The sequence below is a fragment of the Notolabrus celidotus genome, chromosome 6, assembly GCF_009762535.1.
Source record: "Notolabrus celidotus isolate fNotCel1 chromosome 6, fNotCel1.pri, whole genome shotgun sequence".
Lineage (NCBI taxonomy): Eukaryota > Metazoa > Chordata > Actinopteri > Labriformes > Labridae > Notolabrus > Notolabrus celidotus.
The window spans coordinates 35,405,122-35,425,816 of record NC_048277.1 but is presented as its reverse complement, the minus strand read 5'-3'; the positions used below and the strand labels follow the sequence as shown (position 1 = coordinate 35,425,816).

Below are 20,695 nucleotides of genomic sequence, written 5' to 3'. Positions count from 1 at the left end.
CGCTGTCTAGGGTTTTTCATATCACAAGATGAATTCAAGGCCTTAGTTGAAGTGCATACATTGTTGTATCAGATGCAAACAACTCATATTAAAGTCAACAAATGACCAGAATACAGATTTCAAAGCCCAGTGAAAATGATTCAAATGTCCAACTTACATACGCCAAACTTTTAGGATCAAAGAAGGTTCTTTTGTGAAAGTCCTGTGGTATTTAATCTGTGCTCTAAGGTAGCCAAGGGTCTTGAAAAATATTGTAAAATTTCCAATTCTTAAACAACCATCCTTACTTTTATTTTACAATGACTCTGCTCTCAGAGATGAAACCAGATTGGCCTTAAGGAAAATTGTATTTTACATATTACAACCTTGATCTTTAAATTGGTTTAACTACTTCAGAGATATCGCTCTTAGAGAAAGATCATTGTCTGTAATTCATAAGGCTTGAGATCTCTTTATTGCTTCTCTCTTAAATCCACCTCTTCTTGAAAAACTATTAATGGTGTTTTTATTGATTTTTTAAATTTGTATATATGTTTTTCAATTTTTAAAATGTGAAACCTACACGCATGAGCTATCCTATAACCCCCCCCCCCCCTTTTTTTTTAATATATTGCATGTAGTGTTTTTTATTTCATTATTTGTTTATTTGTATTTTATTCTATTTTTTGTTTACTTTATTTATTCATTTTATTGTTTGTTTTTTTTATTAATTTGTTTATTTTATTTTATTTATTTATATATTTATTTAATTTTTTTATTTTATTGTATGTATTTGTTTATTTTATTTTATTTATTGATTTGTTTTATTTTATTTTATTATATGTATTTGTTAGTTTTTTTATTATTAATTTATTTTATTTGATTTATTGATTTTTATTTGATTTATTGATTTGTTTTATTTTATTTTATTATATGTATTTGTTTGTTTTTTTATTATTAATTTATTTGATTTGATTTATTGATTTTTATTTGATTTATTTTTATTTCAAATGAACGTACGAATGTGTTCCCCTGTGTCACCCCTCTTTAATTTACTAATTCATTCTCTGTCATTAAAAAGAAACAACACAAAATGATCACAAAAAAAAGTTTGTTCCTTCAAGACTAGCTCAAGTGTTTTCTCTGAATCCACTGGTTTAAAATCCGGTGTTTTGTGTCCACAGTGTTCAGAACATCCAGCCGTCTGCACCGCTCGACTTCGGTGAGCTGGACTCGGCTCTGCACCAGCAGGAGAGGATCATGAACGTGTCCCAGGCTCTGGCGTCTGAGGCCTCACGCAAGAGCAAACTGGTCGCAGGTCAGTTTCCTGTTCCTGATGTTAGCATCATTAACCCTCCAGCTTCTCTGTAGATTCACACACACAGAATTTGAGCTCCCTGTCCTGAGCTGAACCCACCTGACCTTCATTTAAAGCAAGTAAGCCTTAAATAAGCCAACAGAACATGGCCTTTAAACTCAACTGTGCTCCAGTTATTCCTCACAAAGACACATGGTGGTGCAGTAGTTCTGTTCATACTTCTACACAGATTTTCAGGAGTGTCTAACCCTCTGTGGTCTTTAAACAAAGCTGGTCTCTTAACACATTCTCATGCCGCTGTGATGAAGTGGTCTAAGCTTGGCAGGAAACATTACAGTGCCATGACATGACTTGTCTGTCCCTGGTGTGCAGGAGAGTGAGTGGCAGGAGAATCCGTGAGCATTTCTGATCCAGGTATATCTGCTGTGTCACTCTGTGGGGTGTGCTGTTCATCGTGGTCGTTGTGTTTCTGTGTGTCTCTATAAACTGTGAAGTTTGGGCCAGGTCTGTGCACAGATTGTAGACTCTGTAAAGTTTGACATAATACAAAGGTGGGAACTGAAAAAGTAAAAGTCACCCTGATTGGAAACCGTCTTCATAGAAACAAGTCTGTGCTCAGTCCTGGCTCCTTTTGTTTGGGTGTCAGTGAAGCTCTGGTAAGGGGCTGCGTTGTTGAAGTGTGGTGGTCTTCAATGTGAAAGGTGGTGTTTGGTGAAGGTTGTGTGCTTCCTTAATATTAAAAAAAAAAACAGGGATGCATGATATATATTGAGCAAATTATGTTTATTACTCCAGTAATAACACTTTGTTGAATAAAACCAACAGGTAAAAGAGTCTGTCATGAAGGGATTAAAAGGCCTATGAAGAGATCAGGCATAACCGTTGACTTTTGGCACCAGCACGCCGTTTATTCTGATAGAACAGAATAATTTCAGGTCACTTCTGTGTTAAGAAGCTCCAGCAAATTCAAAAACACAGGAAGAAAACGTTGCTGTCTTTTAACATGTTACACCACGGAGGGAACAATGGGTGAATCCCAAAGCTCTAACATTCCATCTTTGCGTCCTCCACTTGAGTCTTAGTATCTCCCACCAGAGATGCGAGGAAATGAGAGGAGAGGAGAGAGGAAACGAGGAGATTTGTATTTAGAGAAATGAGACGTCCTTTCCTCCAGAGCGTCACATGTAGCGACGTCAGTTTGTGATGGTGGCTTGAACAGCTGTTTGTGTCTGCACACATGTTCACTGTACTAACTCTGATACATATAAACACTAACAGAGCTCTGTCTCTGCGTTTAACATGTTTAACACACACCTTATTTCTGAAATCATTTATTTAATAATTAAATAAGATCAATAAATGTTAAAGCAATGATTAAATTAATAATGATTAAAATAATAATTAAAATAATTGAAATAATAAAGCAGTCCAGGGCTAAAAATAAATTACTCCAAATTAAAAGCTAGATTAAAAAGATAAGTCTTAAGTTTACTTTTAAAAATACTCAGAGAGCTCGCTGTTTTAAGAGTTCCACAGCTTAGGGGCGTAAAAACAGAAAGCTCTCTCTCTTTGAGTGAGACACAGGAGGAACATTTCAAAGGGAAGCATTTGAGGACCTCAGTGGTTGGGCTGGAACATAAAATGACAGGAGATCAGTGATGTATGGAGGAGCAAGGCTGTTAAGAGCTGAGAGTGGAGGTCTGCTGAGAGTGGAGGTCTGCAGCTGGACTGTCTTGCTCAGATCAGTGATTTTCAACCACTGTGCCGTGACAGATCGTAATGGTGTGCCGTGGGACATTTCCAATTTCACTTCATATACTGCAAATAATTTGCCATGTAGTGCGTCTGTGCCTGCAGTGTGGTGACTGGAAGAGTAATTCAATACTCATCCACGTACTGACCTACTCTACCCATCCACTGGGTGGCAATAAAGAACACTAATGACCTTGTTAATTTAAGACAACAGAATTAATGAAGCTCGCGTGAGGTGTATGTGACAAGATGTAGGCGCACAACGGCAATGGATAAATATTCAAAAAGGAAAAATGAAAACTCCAAACAGGGCCCTTGATAAATTCTAACCTGGATGAAGAGTGTAATATGGGCGGTGGAAAAAGCAACTTTTATGAGAAAGAACTACATCTGTGTCTGAGAGAGTTCTCAAAGCTAGCTACTTAGTAGCTGAACACGTTGCCAAATCAAAAAAGTCACACACTTTGGCAGAGACATTAATACTACCCGCAAAAGCCCTGACACAGTTAAAGAAGTAGCCAAAGTCCCTCTCTTAGATAAATAGATTCACAAATTGAGAGACTAAATGTGTCATTTTGTAACACTTTTGGTTGGTGGTGTGACTCAGGATTTTTTTAATGTAAGAAATGTGCCTTGGCTCAAAAAAAAGGTTGAAAAACACTGGCTTAGATGCTGGAAGGGGTTCATTCTAGAATCAAACCACTAGATGTCGCTAATACTCCTATTTCTACACACTGCACCTTTAACTCAGCAGTTAAAGCTTGTGCCTCCACATACAGAGGCAGTGGCTGCAGGTTTGATTCCAATCCTTAGCTGTATGTCTTGCTCTCTCTCTCTCTCTTCAGCTGTTCTGTCAAATAAAGACAAAACTGCCCCAAAAAAATAACCCAAGAAAAATGTGACTCAAACTTTCTCTGCAGTCCAAGCGAGACAGCAAAGACGTTTCAACACGGCTTTAAAATCCTTTTGAACTCTAAAAGCCGTGGCAGAGATCGGCTGGTGTTTTGGTTTAAACAGCGACCCTGTTAACTGGAGACTTTCAGCCGGATGCATCCCTCATAAACGTCTTTAGACGATCATTAAATATCTGATGAGGATATTGAATCTTAAAACTCCCTCTGTGTTTCAACAGCTGTGTAAACTCCACAAACACTGACACGTTCAGCTGAAGGTCTCCAGTTTACAGGGTCACTTTTAAAACCGGAACACCGGGAGAGACGTGTTCACTGTCAGGCTGAGAGAAGACTACTGTTACAAGCTGCTAAATCAAGAGAATCACAGCTTCTTCTTTTGAAAAGTACACACACATACAAATAAAGATAGAACAAATAAAAACTAATGAAAGAAAGAGAAATCAAGTGAATCACAGATGGAAAAAACAATGACTGTGAATGGTTTTTGGAAAAATTTGAAAAAAAGTATTGCAAATTTTTTTTTGAAAAAAAAATTGAAATTGAAAAAAAAAAATTGAAAAAAAAATTTGGACAAGAAAAAATTTGAAAAAAAAAAAGTTGGATTTTTTTTTTTGAAAAAACAATAATTTGAAACATTTAAAAAAAAAAAAACAATTTGACAAAAAAGTTGACTTGGTTCCTGTCAAAAAATAAATGTTCCTGAAATTTGAAATTGTGCTCCAAAATTAGAAAAACATGAAAAAAAGTGAAAATTTTGCACCTGCTGTTAAAAACATGGAAAAAGCAATGAATGAATCAACACGTGAGAGGAGATAAGCGCGAGTAGCAAAGACTTTTCATTCACGGTGGGCTGAGAGAAGACTACTGTTACAAGCTGCTAAATCAAGAGAAGATAGAACAAATAAAAACTAATGAAAGAAAGAGAAATCAAGTGAATCACAGATGTGTGTGATGTTATTGTGGACGGCGGGCGGAATAAAAACACTGCGGTTAATCTACCAATCAGATACATTCAGCATTGCAGGCTCTGGCCCCCAAAAGCCCCAGGGCTTTTTAGGGGGGAGATTATCTACCCCTGAACTAAATTTAGACCCTGGGACCTGGTTGAAATGCACGTAGTTCCAGGGTAAAGTTCCTCCGGTTGCCTCAAACGTCTCCCTTCCTTTGAACCCTTTGATGCAGACTGCAGATGTGTTAGCACCTGTAATATCCTGACAGCACTGATGTCTTTGCTTTGTTTCCCTCTGTTTAGCTAAAGCGGCTGCAGAGCACTGACCCCGCAGGATCGACCAAACAGAGGAGGAAGGATCCGCTCAGATTTCAAACCCACTGACTCGCCTTTAACAAATCACTATTTTGAGAACGAGACACTTAATGTAATGTTTGATTCATGCTTTCCTAATGGAATCAAGTTTTCTTGCTTCTGCACTCACACTGCAAACTCAGCAACAGTAATTTATAACACAACTGAATCGTTTGTTTTAACACTGCAGTAACTGTTTTAGCCGTCTGCTCTGCATTTTTACGAGTTTTTAACAGAAATGAGATGAAAAGCCAAAGCAGAAGTGCAAAGTAGGAATGTTTGGATGTTAATCTTCTATTTATTATTTACACTTTTTTTGCTTGACATGTTTCTTCAATTTCTACCGTGCATTTCCTGACTCTGCCACTCAATGATCATGTCCTGTCAATCAACTCAAATATTACACTTTAATAAGAATGATGAAAACATGGACACAGTGAAGTCATTGTAAGAAATAAATATTTGATAAAACATTTTCAAATATTTTGTGTCTGTTTCATTTCATTATTTGCAGAATAAAGACATACATTACTCACACTTACAGTATCTCACAAAAATGAGTACACCCCTCGCATTTCTGCACATTTTCAATTATATCTTTTCATGGGGCAACACTGAAGAAATGACACTTTGATACAATGTAAAGCAGTCAGTGTACAGCTTGTTTAACAGTGTAAATTTACTGTCAACACACAACCATTAAAGGTGACATATCACGCTTTTTTCATCAATATATATTGGTCTAAGAGGTCCCCAAAACATGTCTTTAAAGTTTATGCTCAAAAACACACTTTGAAATCAGATTTTAATCTGCCTGAAAATCCCTCTTCTTCAGTCCTCCTCAGAACAGTCTGTTTTCTCTCTGACCACGCCCCCTCAGGAAGTGGATGTGCCTCGGCTGTCCAGCACGTTGATCTAATGTTTACATGTTGGCTGAATATACACGGCTGCTCAGAGATCACGTTACTTCAACCCTCTGAATCTGATCCAGAATCTGATCCTGATGGAGAGGCGCCTGCAGCAGGACCTTTCTGAACCATTGGTCACAGATTTAGTGTTTCTTGTTGTTTTATTTATCAGTATCTCGACTTGTGTCTTGGTACACAGCTACGAACATGTAGCTATGTGGCTATGCTAACTAGCGCTAGCACTTATCCATGACAAATAAAAATCATCTACTCGATCTTCAAATCTGCAGACGTGGGGAGTAAAACCGACCTCTACCAGAAAGGCAGCAGGACCTTTCTGAAGGATTTGTAACAGATTTAGTGTTTCTTGTTGTTTTATTTGTCAGTATGTCGACGTGTGTCTTGGTACACAGCTACAGCTACAGCTATGAACATGTAGCTATGTGGCTATGCTAATTAGCGCTAGCACTTTTCCATGACAAATAAAAATCATCCACTAGATCTTCAAATCTGCAGACGTGGGGAGTAAAACCGACCTTTGTGTTTATTAAGACAGCCTACAACTAGCATGCCTCCCTCCTAAGCTCCTTGTTAGCACACGTGTGCAGGGAATGAAAAACGGAGGAGGGGTTGAGTTGAATTTTATACAGTCTATGGGCTGAACAAGCTCCGAGCTCTGACTCCGTGACAGACCGGATGTCGTTGTGACGTAACAAAAACACGGAAGTGTGAAACGGCTCGTTTCACACACATTTACAGAAAGGTGGAGAAATCAGAACAGGGGCAGAATGGATTTTTTTCATTCTCGGGGGGTTTGTAGACATGCCAGGGAAACATATTTCAGGTAGAGAACCATTAAAAAGTCAATTTTGCATGATATGTCACCTTTAATGTCTAAATAACAGGCAACAAAAGTGAGTACACCCCTAAGTGAAAATGTCCAAATTGGGCCCAAAGTGTCAATATTTTGTGTGGCCACCATTATTTTCCAGCACTGCCTGAACCCTCTTGGGCATGGAGTTCACCAGAGCTTCACAGGTTCCCACTGGAGTCCTCTTCCACTCCTCCATGACGACATCACGGAGCTGAGCCCTATTTGACGTTGCATTGAAATAAAAATTAAACGTTGATAAAGTTGTTTTTAATCCGATTATTTTCATAACTGTTGTGATGCAACTTTTTTAATTTTTTTTTTACATTTGTCACTTACCCCTAGGCGTATGCATACCCCATTTGAGAACCACCACTTCTGGCATGTCTTGAGGACATCAAAGCCTGGATGGCTTTTAACTTTTTAAATTTCAATGAAAAGAAAACAGAAGTGATGGTGTTTGGTCCCAGTGGCCCATGTGAACCTCCTGTTGACTTGGGCCCTTTGGCAGATTATTTGAGGCCAACAGTCTCAAACTTGGGTTTTAAGATGGACAGTGATTTTAAATTGGATCGTCAAATTAGCTCTGTAGTGAAGTCCAGCTTCTTTCAGCTTAGGCAGCCGGCAAAGGTGAAGCCTTTTCTTGCACAGCAGCACTTTGAGACAGTAATCCATGCTTTTTAAGACTTCTCGGCTGGATTACTGTAACGCACTTTATATTGGAGTCAGTCAGTCCTCCCTCTCCAGTTGGTGCAAAATGCAGCTGTTCGCCTCTTAACTGGAGTACGTAAGAGGGAGCACATTACTCCGATCCTGGCCTCCCTCCACTGGCTACCTGTGCACTTCAGAGTCCATTTTAAGATTCTGTTATTTGTATTTAAATCTTTAAATGGTCTGGCCCCGCCTTACCTCTCTGAGCTCCTTCACCCCTACCCTCCTGCTCGGTGCCTCAGGTCAGCTGATCTGCTGCTCCTGGAGGTACCGAGGGCAAAACGGAAGCTGAGAGGGGATAGCGCTTTTTCTGTTGCTGCTCCAAAATTATGGAATGAGATTCCCCTCCACATTAGACAAGCCTCCTCACTGTCCATTTTTAAAACTCATCTTAAAGGTGACATATCACGCTTTTTTCATCAATATATATTGGTCTAAGAGGTCCCCAAAACATGTCTTTAAAGTTTATGCTCAAAAAAACACTTCGAAATCAGATTTTGGTCTGCCTGAAAAGTCCTCTTCTTCATTCCTCCTCAGAACAGTCTGTTTTCCCTCTGACCACGCCCCCTCCGGAAGTGGATGTGGCCTCGGCTCTCCAGCACGTTGATCTAATGTTTACATGTTGGCTGAATATACACGGCTGCTCAGAGATCGCGTTACTTCAACCCTCTGAATCTGATCCTGACGGAGAAGGCGCCTGTAGCAGGACCTTTCTGAACGATTGGTCACAGATTTAGTGTTTCTTGTTGTTTTATTTATCAGTATGTAGACGTGTGTCTTGGTACACAGCTACGAACATGTAGCTATGTGGCTATGCTAACTAGCGCTAGCACTTATCCATGATAGATAAAAATCATCCACTAGATCTTCAAATCTGCAGATGTGGGGAGTAAAACCGACCTCTGCCAGAAAGGCAGCAGGACCTTTTATGAAGGATTAGTCACAGATTTAGTGTTTCTTGTTGTTTTATTTGTCAGTATGTCGAAGTGTGTCTTGGTACACAGCTACAGCTACAGCTACAGCTACAGCTACGAACATGTAGCTATGTGGCTATGCCAATTAGCGCTAGCACTTATCCATGACAAATAAAAATCATCCACTAGATCTTCAAATCTGCAGACGTGGGGAGTAAAACCGACCTTTGTGTTTATTAAGACAGCCTACAACTAGCATGCCTCCCTCCTAAGCTCCTTGTTAGCACACATTTGTGCAGGTAATGAAAAACGGAGGAGGGATTCAGTATTATTTTATACAGTCTATGGGCTGAACAAGCTCCGAGCTCTGACTCCGTGACAGACCGGATATTGTTGTTACGTAACAAAAACCCTGAAGTCTGAAACGGCTCGTTTCACACACATTTACAGAAAGGTGGAGAAATCAGAACAGGGGCAGAATGGATTTTTTTCATTCTCGGGGGGTTTGTAGACAGGGACACATATTTCAGGTAGAGGACCATTAAAAAGTCAATTTTGCATGATATGTCACCTTTAAAACCCATTTTTATTCCTTGGCTTTCAACCCTGCATGAGACTCTGCTCCTGTTTTAGTGTGTTATGGCTTGTTTTTATTTATTATTTAATTGTTTTTATTGTTTTATTATCCTGTTTTAATTGTTTTTATGCCTGCGTTGTTTGTCTATTTATGTACAGCACTTTGTTCCTGCTGTGGTCGTTTTAAAGTGCTTTATAAATAAAGTTGAGTTGAGTTTTTTTTCCAGTCAGATATGTTCAATCATTTAATCAACCTTTATTTATAAAGCACCAAATCACAACAAACGTTATCTCAAGACGCTTTTACAAACAGAACAGGTCTAGACCACTCTATGTTAAATTATGAACAGAGTCAGAATACCAAGGCAGGGTAAGACTCATCTAAATCCACCATGAGCAGAGCACTTTGTAGTATTTAGCTAGTAACAGCAGCAAGGACAAACTTCCTTTAACAGGCAGAAACCTCCAGCAGGACCAGACTCATGTTAGACACACATCTGCTGAGACCGATATGTTATGTTGTGAACAGAAGAGACACCAAACTATTACCCAAGTTCTTGATAGGACGGTAATTTTACAGGATGTATATTGGTAAATCAAGCATGGTTGCTAACAGTATGTCTATTTTGCCTTCATTTTCCCAATAGAGTTAGCATAATAAGCTTTTCTCATCCTTGGTGTATGCTCTGTACATGCTTCAGGAACATGCACAAAGAGTTTGAGAGTATTTTGGCCCTCGCGTTACGGGTAGTTTGGCTGGCAAAGAACAAGAGAGGTATCTGCAGCTCCGAGCCTGAAGCCTGGATACAACGGCCCCGAGAACTCAGCTCGAAAAGTATGCAGGTGAGTCATTGTGTTTGATGACACCGCATAGAAGGACAGAGTGCCAGCGGACCAGTCCAAGAACACACCAACCCTTTTGGCGTTAAGGTTGGGGACTGATATGGATACAACATCCTTGTTGTACCAGGCGTTGTATTTCCCGTAACAGTAGCGAAGATTCCAGGACTGATTATTGCAGCCGAAGACGGACTCGTTACCTTTGTCCTTTCTGCTGATTCCTTTATACGCCACTCCGACACTTGTGTATTCCCCGGTCCACTCTACTTCCCAGTAGCAGCGAGAAGACAAACCCTCTCTGCAGAGCACTTGTCCCCAGTCTGTGAATCGCTCAGGACTGTCAGGATACGGCTGTGCTGTTTCCAGTCGAGTCATTTGTTGCCTGTCTTCAGAAAAAGACAGGTGGGAGTGGGCGGTGTTTACATCCATCGTAAGCTGGCAGGCATCTGATGAAACACATGAAATATGTAAGATACTTCTACATTTGAATGAGATCACTGGTTATCTGTGTTATGTTTGAGTTGTATGTTTATAAAAAACAAGCTTACATTTCTTCAGCAACGATTTTAAGTAGCACTCTGCATTGTTGTTCAAGCTAGGATAATATCACAAAGAACACATGAACTGTGAAAGTCAATCAATCAATCAACCTTTATATATACAGCGCCAAATCACAACAAATGTTATCCTCTGACTCTTTCCAAGCAGGTCTAAACCGTACTCTATGTTCTATTATTAACAAAGACCCAACATCAAGACCGGATCAGATCCAGTCCCATCTTACAGACAGGACTCAGTCTGATCTCATCTTAATCCACCATGAGCAGAGCACTTTGCAGCATTTAGCAAGTTACAGTGGCAAGGACAAACTTCCTTTAACAGGCAGAAATCTGTGGGGCGCCATTTGTAAAGTTGTGCACACCGAAAATAACAGCAGCATTTCTCCACATTTAGCTGCAAGTGTCATAAAATGTAGAGTGAATTTTTAAAAGTCACTTCTTTACCACATTTAAAGGAATATTTGTGATTTTCTTCACATTTAATTTTGTTGTGAAAAATATATTAAGTTAAAATAAATGTTAAATCCAAATGCAAAATATAAATCTAAATGTTAAATATAAATCTGAATGTTAAATGTAAATCTAAATGTTAAATGTAAATCTAAATATTAAATATAAATCTAAATGCTAAATATAAATCTAAATGTTAAGTATAAATCTAAATGTTAAATATAAATCTAAATGTTAAATATAAATCTAAATGTTAAATGTAAATCTAAATATTAAATATAAATCTAAATGTTAAATATAAATATAAATGCTAAATATATATAATATGTTAAATGTTAAATCAAAATGTTAAATGTTGCTCTGCAATCATGAATATTTAGCTGATATGCAGATTCACACTGCCGCCTAGCGGAAATACCAAAATAAAAGCTTCATAAAAAAAGTGACTTTTTGAAAATTCACTCTAAATTTTTATGACTTTTTGGAGCTAAATGTGGAGAAATGTTGCTGTTATTTTCGGTGTGAACGACTTTACAAATGGTGCCCCGTAGAAACCTCCAGCAAGACCAGACTCATGTTAGACAGACACCTGTAACACAGATGTAGCAGCTGGAGTCTGGAACACCCACAGCAGCAGGCCAGAGCAAACCTACGGGACAAGGGAGCTCAGGGACTCCAGAAAGGTGAATGGTTAGTCCCTTTAATGGGACAGGGAGAGTTAAAGTAAGAGACAGAAGAGAGAGGGAAAGACAAGATCCCAGTGTGCAAGTTCCCTAGGCAGTCTAAGCCTATAGCAGAATAACTAAGAGCTGGTCCAGGTCTGACTTGACCCTAACTATAAGGAACCCAAAGCTTTACCTGACAGTGAGGTGTTTCATCTCCTTTTGCAAACAGGACAGGAGCTCAATCCCAAGTTGCCCTGGATGGTTGTAACTCAGATCCAGCTCCTTCAGGTGTGCAGGGTTTGACCTCAGAGCTTTAACCAAAATGTCACAACCAACCTCTGTGATTCCACAGAACGACAACCTTGAATACATGAGAAAAAAAAGCCAATTAAGTGTGATACGAAACGATACTCATTTAAATAGATAAAGACAAACTGATAAACTGTCGAGGGCTTCCAGACCTCAGTTTTTCCAGTTGACATGTCTGACTAGCCAGTCCTGCGGACAGCTGCTGCACTCCAGTGTCTTGAAGATCGTTGTCACTGAGGTCCAGCTCTTTCAGACATGAATTCGTTATCACTGCTCCAAGTGCTTCGCAGCATCTGTTTGTCAGGTTGCATTCTTTGAGCCTTCAAAATGAAAAACACATTATTGATATGTAAGCAGGCATGTGTTTCAACATAAACAGTAAGTCATGATTTCCATGAGCATAGTGGATTCTGTTCTGTACTCACACGGCGACTCTGGATTCTTTGATGACCGGTAACAACCACAGAAGACCTTCCTCTGATCGTGAGTACTCCCTCAGGTCAAACTGATCCAGCTCCTCCTTTGAGGTCAGCAACATGAAGACCAGAGCGGACCACTGTGAAGGTGACAGCGTGGTCTCTGACAAACTACCAGAGCTCAGGAAGTGCTGGATCTCCTCTAACAGGGACTGGTCATTCAGCTCACTGAGGCAGTGGAAGAGGTTGATGCATCTGTCTGGGGAAGGATTGTGACGAATCTTCTGCTTGATGTACTCGACAATTTCCTCATTTCTTGGCGAGCTGCTCGCCATTTTGGTCAGGATGCTCCTCAACAGAGTCTGATTGGAGGTCTGTGAGAGGCCAAGAAGGAAGCGAAGGAACAGATCTAGGTGTCCGTTGTGGCTCTGCAAAGCTCTATCCACTGCACTCTGAAGAAGGCTGGTCACGTCACGGGGAGACTCCTGGTCTGTCGTTGTGTCTTGTGGCTTCAGCAAGTTCTGATTGAGGCACACGAATGTGTGGAACACATACGTTGCTGCAAAGTACTCCTGAATGCTGAGATGCACAAAGCAATAGACCCTCTCCACATGAACTCCAAAATCGTTCTTTGAGATCTGTGTGAACACTCCTGAGTACACTGCAGCATCATGAATGTTGATGTCGTACTCCTCCAGTTCATTCTCATAGAAGATCATATTTCCTTTCATCAGGTGCTCAAAGGCCAGTTTTCCAAGCTTCAAGATCATCTCTTGGTCCATTCTGTCCTGAGACTCTGTCTCAGCTGCCCCTTGTCTTCCTGAATACTTCTCAGATTTGATCATTGAGTTGTGCACAAGGAAATGAGTGTACATCTGTGTCAGGGTTTCAGGCATATCCCTTTTTCTCCCACCTTCCTCCACTTTCTGTCTTTCACTGTCTTCTAAAATCCTCTGCAGAACAGTTGCAGAGATCCAGCTGAAGACCGGTATGTGGCACATGATGTGGAGGCTCCTGATGGTCTTGACGTGTGAGATGACTTTGCTGGCCATGTTTTGATCAGAGATCTTCTTCCTGAAGTACTCTTCCTTCTGGGGGTTGTTGAACCCTCGTATCTCTGTCACACGATCAACAAGATCAACGGGAATGCGATTTGCAGCTGCAGGCCTGGAGGTGATCCAGATGTGTGCAGAGGGCAGCAGGTTCCCCTTGATGAGGTTCGTCAGGAGAACATCCACTGAAGCTGGTTCTGAGTCACTGAAGCAGGACTCATTGCGGTCAAAGTCCAGGGGTAGTCAGCACTCATCCAAGCCATCAAATATCAGCGCAACCTCGTACTTGCCAAAATTGGAAATTCCTGTTTCTTTTGCCTCTTCAAGAAAATGATGAAGAAGCTGCGTCAGTGTTTGGCGTTTCTCCTTCATCAGATTGAGCTCTCTGAACGGAAGATTCATCAGGAGTTGGATGTCCTGGTTCACTCTTCCCTCAGCCCATTCCAGATTAAACTTCTGCACGGAGATGGTTTTGCCAATGCCAGCAATGCCTTTAGTCATCACGGTTCTGATGAGTCGGTCTTGTCTGAGCAGGGGCTTGAAGATGTCTTCACATTTGATGGGTTTATCTTCAAGTGCTCGTCTTCTGTTTGCAGCCTCCACTTGCCTCACTTCATGTTCGTTATTAACACCTTCACAGACTCCCTCTGTGATGTAGAGCTCAGTGTACACCTTGTTGAGAAGTGTCTGATTTCCATGTTGTGCCTCTCCTTCATAAATGTATTCAAACTTCTTCAGTCTGCGCCGGAGTTTGCGCTGGCATACGTCAAGCTCTCCATAAACGTCTGGTTTGGGATAGAGAACGAAAAGTTTTGGTGAAACAAGCTCAGTGTGGGACTCCCTGAAATTCATTGTGCGGCTTAGAAGTTAATTTGGCTTAAGAAGTCCTTCCCTCATTGACATGTTTGAGAAAACACCTGATACATTCATGAACATGTTTCTATTGTGATACTTACTTTTCTCCAGTGTGTTGGCAAGCTCTCTCTGACCCATTGTCCTCAGGACGTGTAATGTAATCTTCAGAGCGCCCTCACTGGCACTGGTGTCTTCCTTTGGATCCACGGAGCTCAGACAGTCTTCATTCTGCTCGTTGCTCTCAGCAGGTTGTGAAAGGTTTGGAAAGAGAACCCTTTCAAACCTTTTTAGCTCACGCGACAAAATGTTTTTGGCGTGTTCTTCCACCGCCTGTGATTAAGAAGGTAGAATTAGATCACATTGAAGGTAACTATCTGTAATGTAACAACCACTTAAAGCCTCTGACCGGTTAGCCAACTTTCCCCAAGACCGGTTCACTAACTTTCCCCAGGACCGGTTCACTAACTTTCCCCAGGACCTGTTTACTAACTTTCCCCAGGACCGTTTCACTAACTTTCCCCAGGACCTGTTCACTAACTTTCCCCAAGACCGGTTCACTAACTTTCCCCAGGACCGGTTCACTAACTTTCCCCAGGACCGGTTCACTAACTTTCCCCAGGACCGGTTCACTAACTTTCCCCAGGACCAGTTCACTAACTTTCCCCAGGACTGGTTCACTAACTTTCCCAAGGACTGGTTCACTAACTTTCCCCAGGACCGGTTCACTAACTTTCACCAGGACCAGTTCACTAACTTTCCCCAAGACTGGTTCACTAACTTTCCCCAGGACCAGTTCACTAACTTTCCCCAGGACCGGTTCACTAACTTTCCCCAGGACCGGTTCACTAACTTTCACCAGGACCAGTTCACTAACTTTCCCCAGGACCGGTTCACTAACTTTCCCCAGGACCGGTTCACTAACTTTCCCCAGGACCGGTTCACTAACTTTCACCAGGACCAGTTCACTAACTTTCCCCAGGACCGGTTCACTAACTTTCACCAGGACCGGTTCACTAACTTTCCCCAGGACCGGTTCACTAACTTTCACCAGGACCAGTTCACTTACTTTCCCCAGGACCGGTTCACTAACTTTCCCCAGGACTGGTTCACTAACTTTCACCAGGACTGGTTCACTAACTTTCCCCAAACAGCTCAGAGTTTAGACAAACAGCTCCGTCTGACACCCGGAGCCGAGCTCCTCTGCGTGAACATACTACACTTCAGCCTCCTCTGCTCCGGGCGTCCCATGGTCCTGATGCCCCGGAGACTACGGAGTGATAAAACTAATAAATGATAGAAGTCCTGACTCTGAAGTATTTTGTGACTCAGCACTCAGAGACCATTTGAAATGAATCATTTTCAGATTCTGGAGTTTTGATGTCTTTAGATTCAGAGTCAGACGGCTCAAACATGCAGGCTGTGAACTTTCTCTTGACCTGTCAATCAAAGAGTTAGGCCACGCCCACACAGTCCTGAGAAATGCTCAGACTTGTAAAATAAGCTGTTGTTGAACAGAGTTTTTTCAGAGTTATAGATGTTTATTTTCACTCAGATTTTTCTTGAATCTTGATTACACATTTAATTTTGATATTCTATGTGAAGTTCAAATATTCCATTTACGTTTCCAGAGGCTTCATTGGTGACAACCATTATTGTTTCAGGACAGACACCAGATACATGATTACCTTAAATATGGCTTTTCCATCCATCTCCATTGATTTGGTGCATTCACTTTGGCCCCTGAATATGAATAATAAAAACGAATGAAACAATGATGGAGGCCAGCATTTCTTTTTTTACTAAACAGATAATATCTGGATTATTACAACATCAAATTATTATTATCAATTATTATATAAGGGATAACGTATGGTTAGCAGGTAGTTATGGGAAGAAGAATCCCGACAGGGTGAGACAAGACCTTGACACAGAGCTCTCCTTCTTCTCTGAGCTCTGCGGTTCACACAATTTTAAAAATAAACTAATGTCACAACTTTGAACCCTGCTGCTATCATCACCACCGCTCATGGATTAAGTTTCTTTAACCTAAAGTTGCTCTCACCTGATCCATTGCCTGTCGATTTAGCATGCTAACTGAAGCTAGTGGTTTTACCTAATCTTACAGTCTATGGTGTCAACAAGCAGAAGCAAAATGTGTCAGAACTCTTTTTCGCCGATTGATTTGACATGACGTGTGATCAGTTAGCCCCTGGTGTAGCTCATGTTAGTAAAAGTGAATGTCAAGGGGTTTGGACCAATCAGAATCAAGCATCTTACACAACCGGAAGATCAGTAAGAGAGCCGGGTTGTGATATCATATAAAACCAAAGGTGGTTATCACAGTGCAAGACCAGAAAGACACGACAGACTCAAGTACCTGTTGGCAACATCTCTGCTGAAGTCATGATAAATATCTATGGAGGCGTCACTTTTCAGGGACAGGCAGGATGAGTCAGGCAAGTTCGATTCCTCCAAAGTAAGTGAACTGCAAAGAAAAATACAGCTTGTTAATAAAACTACTGAACATGTAGCTCAAACAACTGAAGGGATTAGGACTAATTTATCTGGAAGCATTGGTACCTCAATTATGTCTCCATTACATCAAATCAAGTCAGTTTACTTTTAGAATTAACAAAGAATGAAAAGCATCAAATGTTGGCCAAAAGATAATTGATTAAGTATCATATTATTAATACAATCTGTGTTGTCTCAAAAGGACAAACTTTGTTCACCTTGCATGTGCTTCTTTGTGGAAGTCAGGAAGCATATTTTTGGAGGCATCACTCTTCATGGACAGGCAGGATGAGGAAGGCAGCTCTGGCCTATCATGAGGCTTTACAGTCTCCTCATCAGCATCCATTTTCAAGGCTACACCTATGACAGGATTACAGAATCAGATTTTATTAACTACCTTACATTTACACCCTACTATATAGAAGAAGCTATCATTTTTGCCCAATAAAATAGACAGAACAATAATTAGGAGTTGAAATTGCTTAATTTCGAGAGATCTTGAATCTTACTGAATATTTTAATATGTAAATAATCAAAATTAAACACATTAAGGGAAGAATATAAGGGCCACTAGAAAAAAAAATAAGGCGTTTTAAAGTCAGAATTCTGAACATTTTCTCAGAATCAAAAAAAATATTTGCACCTTAATGTTTTTTTCCAGTCGTCTTCAGTAGCATTCCGTACATTTTATCTTATGAGCACAAGATCTTTATCTTGTTGGTAAATGTTATCTTGTGCACATAAGGTATTCTGCAAATGTAGCACTGGTGATGATTCCACCTGCCATTTATTACCATTATTTGTCATTTGTCTGCGATTTTCAATTTAGTTGTTTGAATGCTTTTCTTAATATATTATTAGCCTTAAACTGGGACTGATATTTTGTGTCATGTTGGCGCCCTTTGATATAAAGCCCATGCATAAGTGTTATAAAGTGCAGTTCATCGAGTGTCCACTTGAGGCTGACTGTGTAGAGACACCAGAAACCACATACACACCCATTCAAAGAAGACGATCTTTACAGCAGAAATAAACATAAGCGTTTTATGACCACAGGAACTTTACCCTGCAACTAGGGACTTTACCTCTGAACTATGTGCGTTTCGACCGGTGGACCCAGGGTATACATTTAGTTCAGGGGTAGATAATCTCCCCCCTAAAAAGCCCCTGCTAGGGGGTTAGTACTTTTCAAAGGTCCCGGGACTTTCGAGGGGGCAGGGCCTGCAATGCTGAACGTGTCTGATTGGTAGATTAACCGCAGTGTTTTTATTCCGCCCGCCATCCACAATAACATCACACACATCTGTGATTCACTTGATTTCTCTTTCTTTCATTAGTTTTTATTTGTTCTATCTTTTTTGTATGTGTGTTTACTTTTCAAAAGAAGAAGCTGTGATTCTCTTGATTTAGCAGCTTGCAACAGTAGTCTTCTCTCAGCCCACCGTGAATGCGTCTCTCCTCCCGGTGTTCTGGTTTTAAAAGTGATCCTGTAAACTGGAGACCTTCAGCTGAACGTGTCAGTGTTTGTGGAGTTTACACAGCTGTTGAAACACAGAGGGAGTTCCTGGGAATGCAAACTAGTTTAGTTTTTATTAAGATTTCAAAATATCCTCATCAGATATTTAATGATCGTCTAAAGACGTTTATGAGGGATGCATCCTGCTGAGAGTCTCCAGTTAACAGGGTCGCTGTTAAAACCAAAACACCGTCCGATCTCTGCCACGGCTTTTTGAGTTCAAAAGGATTTTAAAGCCGTGTTGAAACGTCTTTGCTACTCGTGCTTATCTCCTCTCACGTGTTGATTCAGTGAATCCATCTGTGATGAAATATAGCACCATCTAAAACAGCGCCAGCTGAGTCTCTTCATGCTAACAGGCCAACATGTTGTGTTGCTCATAATGATACCTGCCTGTCCGTCCGCTTCTATGGTGTCATCTTTGATGAATGGCATTCATCTTTGTTTTACTGCCCTCTACTGGTCTGGTGGTGTAGTGCATTTACCTTTTTTCCCCCTCCATATGTCACTGGCCTGATTTGCACAATCTACCCGGGACTTCAGCCCGCCGTCGAAACGCAGACAACAATGGGGGCAAAGGAACCTTTTAGTTCAGGGTAAAGTAGTTCTGGGGGCTAAAAGACCCCGGAACTCTTGGTAGAAATGCACCTCATGTTTACAGCCTGGTTCAAAAAACAGTTTAGGTCTGAGTAGCTTATTTCTCTCTCGGAGAGAGAGAAGATATTAAACTTGCAAGCTCTGCCCAAATAAGACAGGTGGGCATCCTGTAGCTGTTAGTGCCTCTTTAACTCAAACTAGCTCGGACGAAGTTAGGTTGTGTTCGGCGTTTCCAATATTGCACCCGCAGACGATTGGCTTCAAAACAGATGGGTGACGTCATGGATACTACACCCATTTTTTTATACAGTCTATGGTTGCCCCCCATGCTGAGTTGATATGTGATATGTTTTGCTAAAATACATTAAAATAGTTCATTTTTCTTGGTGACAGAGCTTTTTATTCACATGGCATGTTTGAGAGAATGTCAAACTGTTATATACACTTTTGTGGTTATCTTGATTTTCCTGAAGAATCATTTTAACTCAGTTTGATGCTTTGCTAGTTCAACCATAGCTTCATCATTAACCTCCCCGGTGTAGCACACTTATCTCTAAATAACGAGAAAGATCTCTTGATCTTCGTGATCTTATCTAAATGAAAGAGAAAATAAAAACTGTGTTATTTCACTTCCCTATTGGACCTTTTGTTCTAAACACTCTTAATTAATCTCAGAGTGACAAAGCTCAGACACACCATTTCAGAGTGGCAGTTTGATCACCGTGTCCCGAGCAGTCACGTTTTTTGCTGTGCAAATGTTCAAGTCCGACCGGTTTGACAGATCACGTGCAAGTTATCAACAAAGTGTGAGAAGTGTAAGATTCATAATCTGTAAAAGTTTCATGTTTAGATGGAACAAATGGAACGCTCAGTTTGAATAATTCTGAAAAGAACGAGGTCAATCTCTAAAATCCTGCTTTTTATACAAAATGTAAAAGAAGAGTAAAAGTACATAATATGGTGTTTCTAGAGATGAAGACTTAAATCTACAATCCTGTTCAAGTGTTTGCTTCTTGTTGTTTAAATTCTCCCATCTCTGAAAGTTAAGTTTCAGTCGTCTGATTAACTGTAGTTAAGTTTTCAATAAAGGCTTCAAAATGTGGCTGTAGTCCAATCCAACACTCTCACAACAACATACAGGTTTTAAACTTCTTTTAAACTCATCAGGATGAATTATTCACTTAATGCACAAAATAAAAGATGCCAAGCTGTGACTTACCTCGAGCATCCAGGCAGTGTGACTTCACGAATCCAAGTGTCGCCCCGAGGTCAGACTGGAGTTCTTAAACATGCCAGTCCTTGAGATTTGCATTTTAGGGCGTTTCTCCTCTGCAGTAAAACTGGAAGTGTTGTGCACAGTGATCCGGAATGTACTTGCGATTTTACCTACCTACATTATGCATCACTATCTTCCCGCCCATAAAGCAAGGCCTGCAGACAGTTTCACCCCTCCCTGTCTGTCAAATGAAAAAAGAAGCTCTATCAACTGTCGCCAAAAGAAAAAAAAGTATGTGGCTAAACCTGCTAAGAATATAGAAATATGTTGCAGCAGCTATACTAAGAAGATGCAGCAACAGGTGGAAGACAGGGTTGATTAAAACTGAGTATGGTGTGCTTGTTCAAAGACACGTGGGCAACTTGGCAGTGGGGGTTTAGGGAAGTAGAGAAGTGGTTG

The 20,695-nt window shown here is 40.6% G+C and overlaps 2 protein-coding genes across 2 annotated transcripts in view; one reads left to right on the top strand and one right to left on the bottom strand.

Moving 5' to 3' along the window:
• Positions 1 to 5,742, top strand: part of LOC117814264 (pleckstrin homology domain-containing family A member 7-like) — a 289,372-nt gene extending 283,630 nt beyond the window's left edge. Inside the window, exons 26-28 of the mRNA XM_034685487.1 lie at positions 1,164 to 1,297; positions 1,670 to 1,711; positions 5,216 to 5,742. Coding sequence (XP_034541378.1) covers positions 1,164 to 1,297; positions 1,670 to 1,677 — 142 coding nt within the window. The 3' untranslated portion in view covers positions 1,678 to 1,711; positions 5,216 to 5,742. The remainder of the gene's footprint in view (positions 1 to 1,163; positions 1,298 to 1,669; positions 1,712 to 5,215) is intronic.
• Positions 5,743 to 9,721: 3,979 nt separating this feature from the next.
• LOC117813878 (NACHT, LRR and PYD domains-containing protein 3-like) lies at positions 9,722 to 13,945 on the bottom strand. Its single transcript, XM_034684928.1, has 5 exons — positions 12,496 to 13,945; positions 12,223 to 12,390; positions 11,955 to 12,122; positions 10,635 to 10,681; positions 9,722 to 10,532 (listed from the first exon to the last, which is right to left on the bottom strand). Exons 1-5 carry the CDS (start codon positions 13,536 to 13,538, stop codon positions 9,988 to 9,990), a joined length of 1,971 nt encoding a protein of 656 aa, XP_034540819.1. The 5' UTR covers positions 13,539 to 13,945; the 3' UTR covers positions 9,722 to 9,987.
• Positions 13,946 to 20,695: the final 6,750 nt, after the last annotated feature.

What these genes read in the sequence shown, in the direction of transcription:
- LOC117813878 (XM_034684928.1), bottom strand. Translation starts at nt 13,538, where the DNA reads ATGGCCAGCAAAGTCATCTCACACGTCAAGACCATCAGGAGCCTCCAC. An exon ending in AAAGAATCCAGAGTCGCCGT is followed by an intron (nt 12,391 to 12,495) that starts GTGAGTACAGAA and finishes TTCATTTTGAAG; the next exon opens with GCTCAAAGAATGCAACCTGA. An exon ending in ATGAAACACCTCACTGTCAG is followed by an intron (nt 10,682 to 11,954) that starts GTAAAGCTTTGG and finishes ATATTATCCTAG; the next exon opens with CTTGAACAACAATGCAGAGT.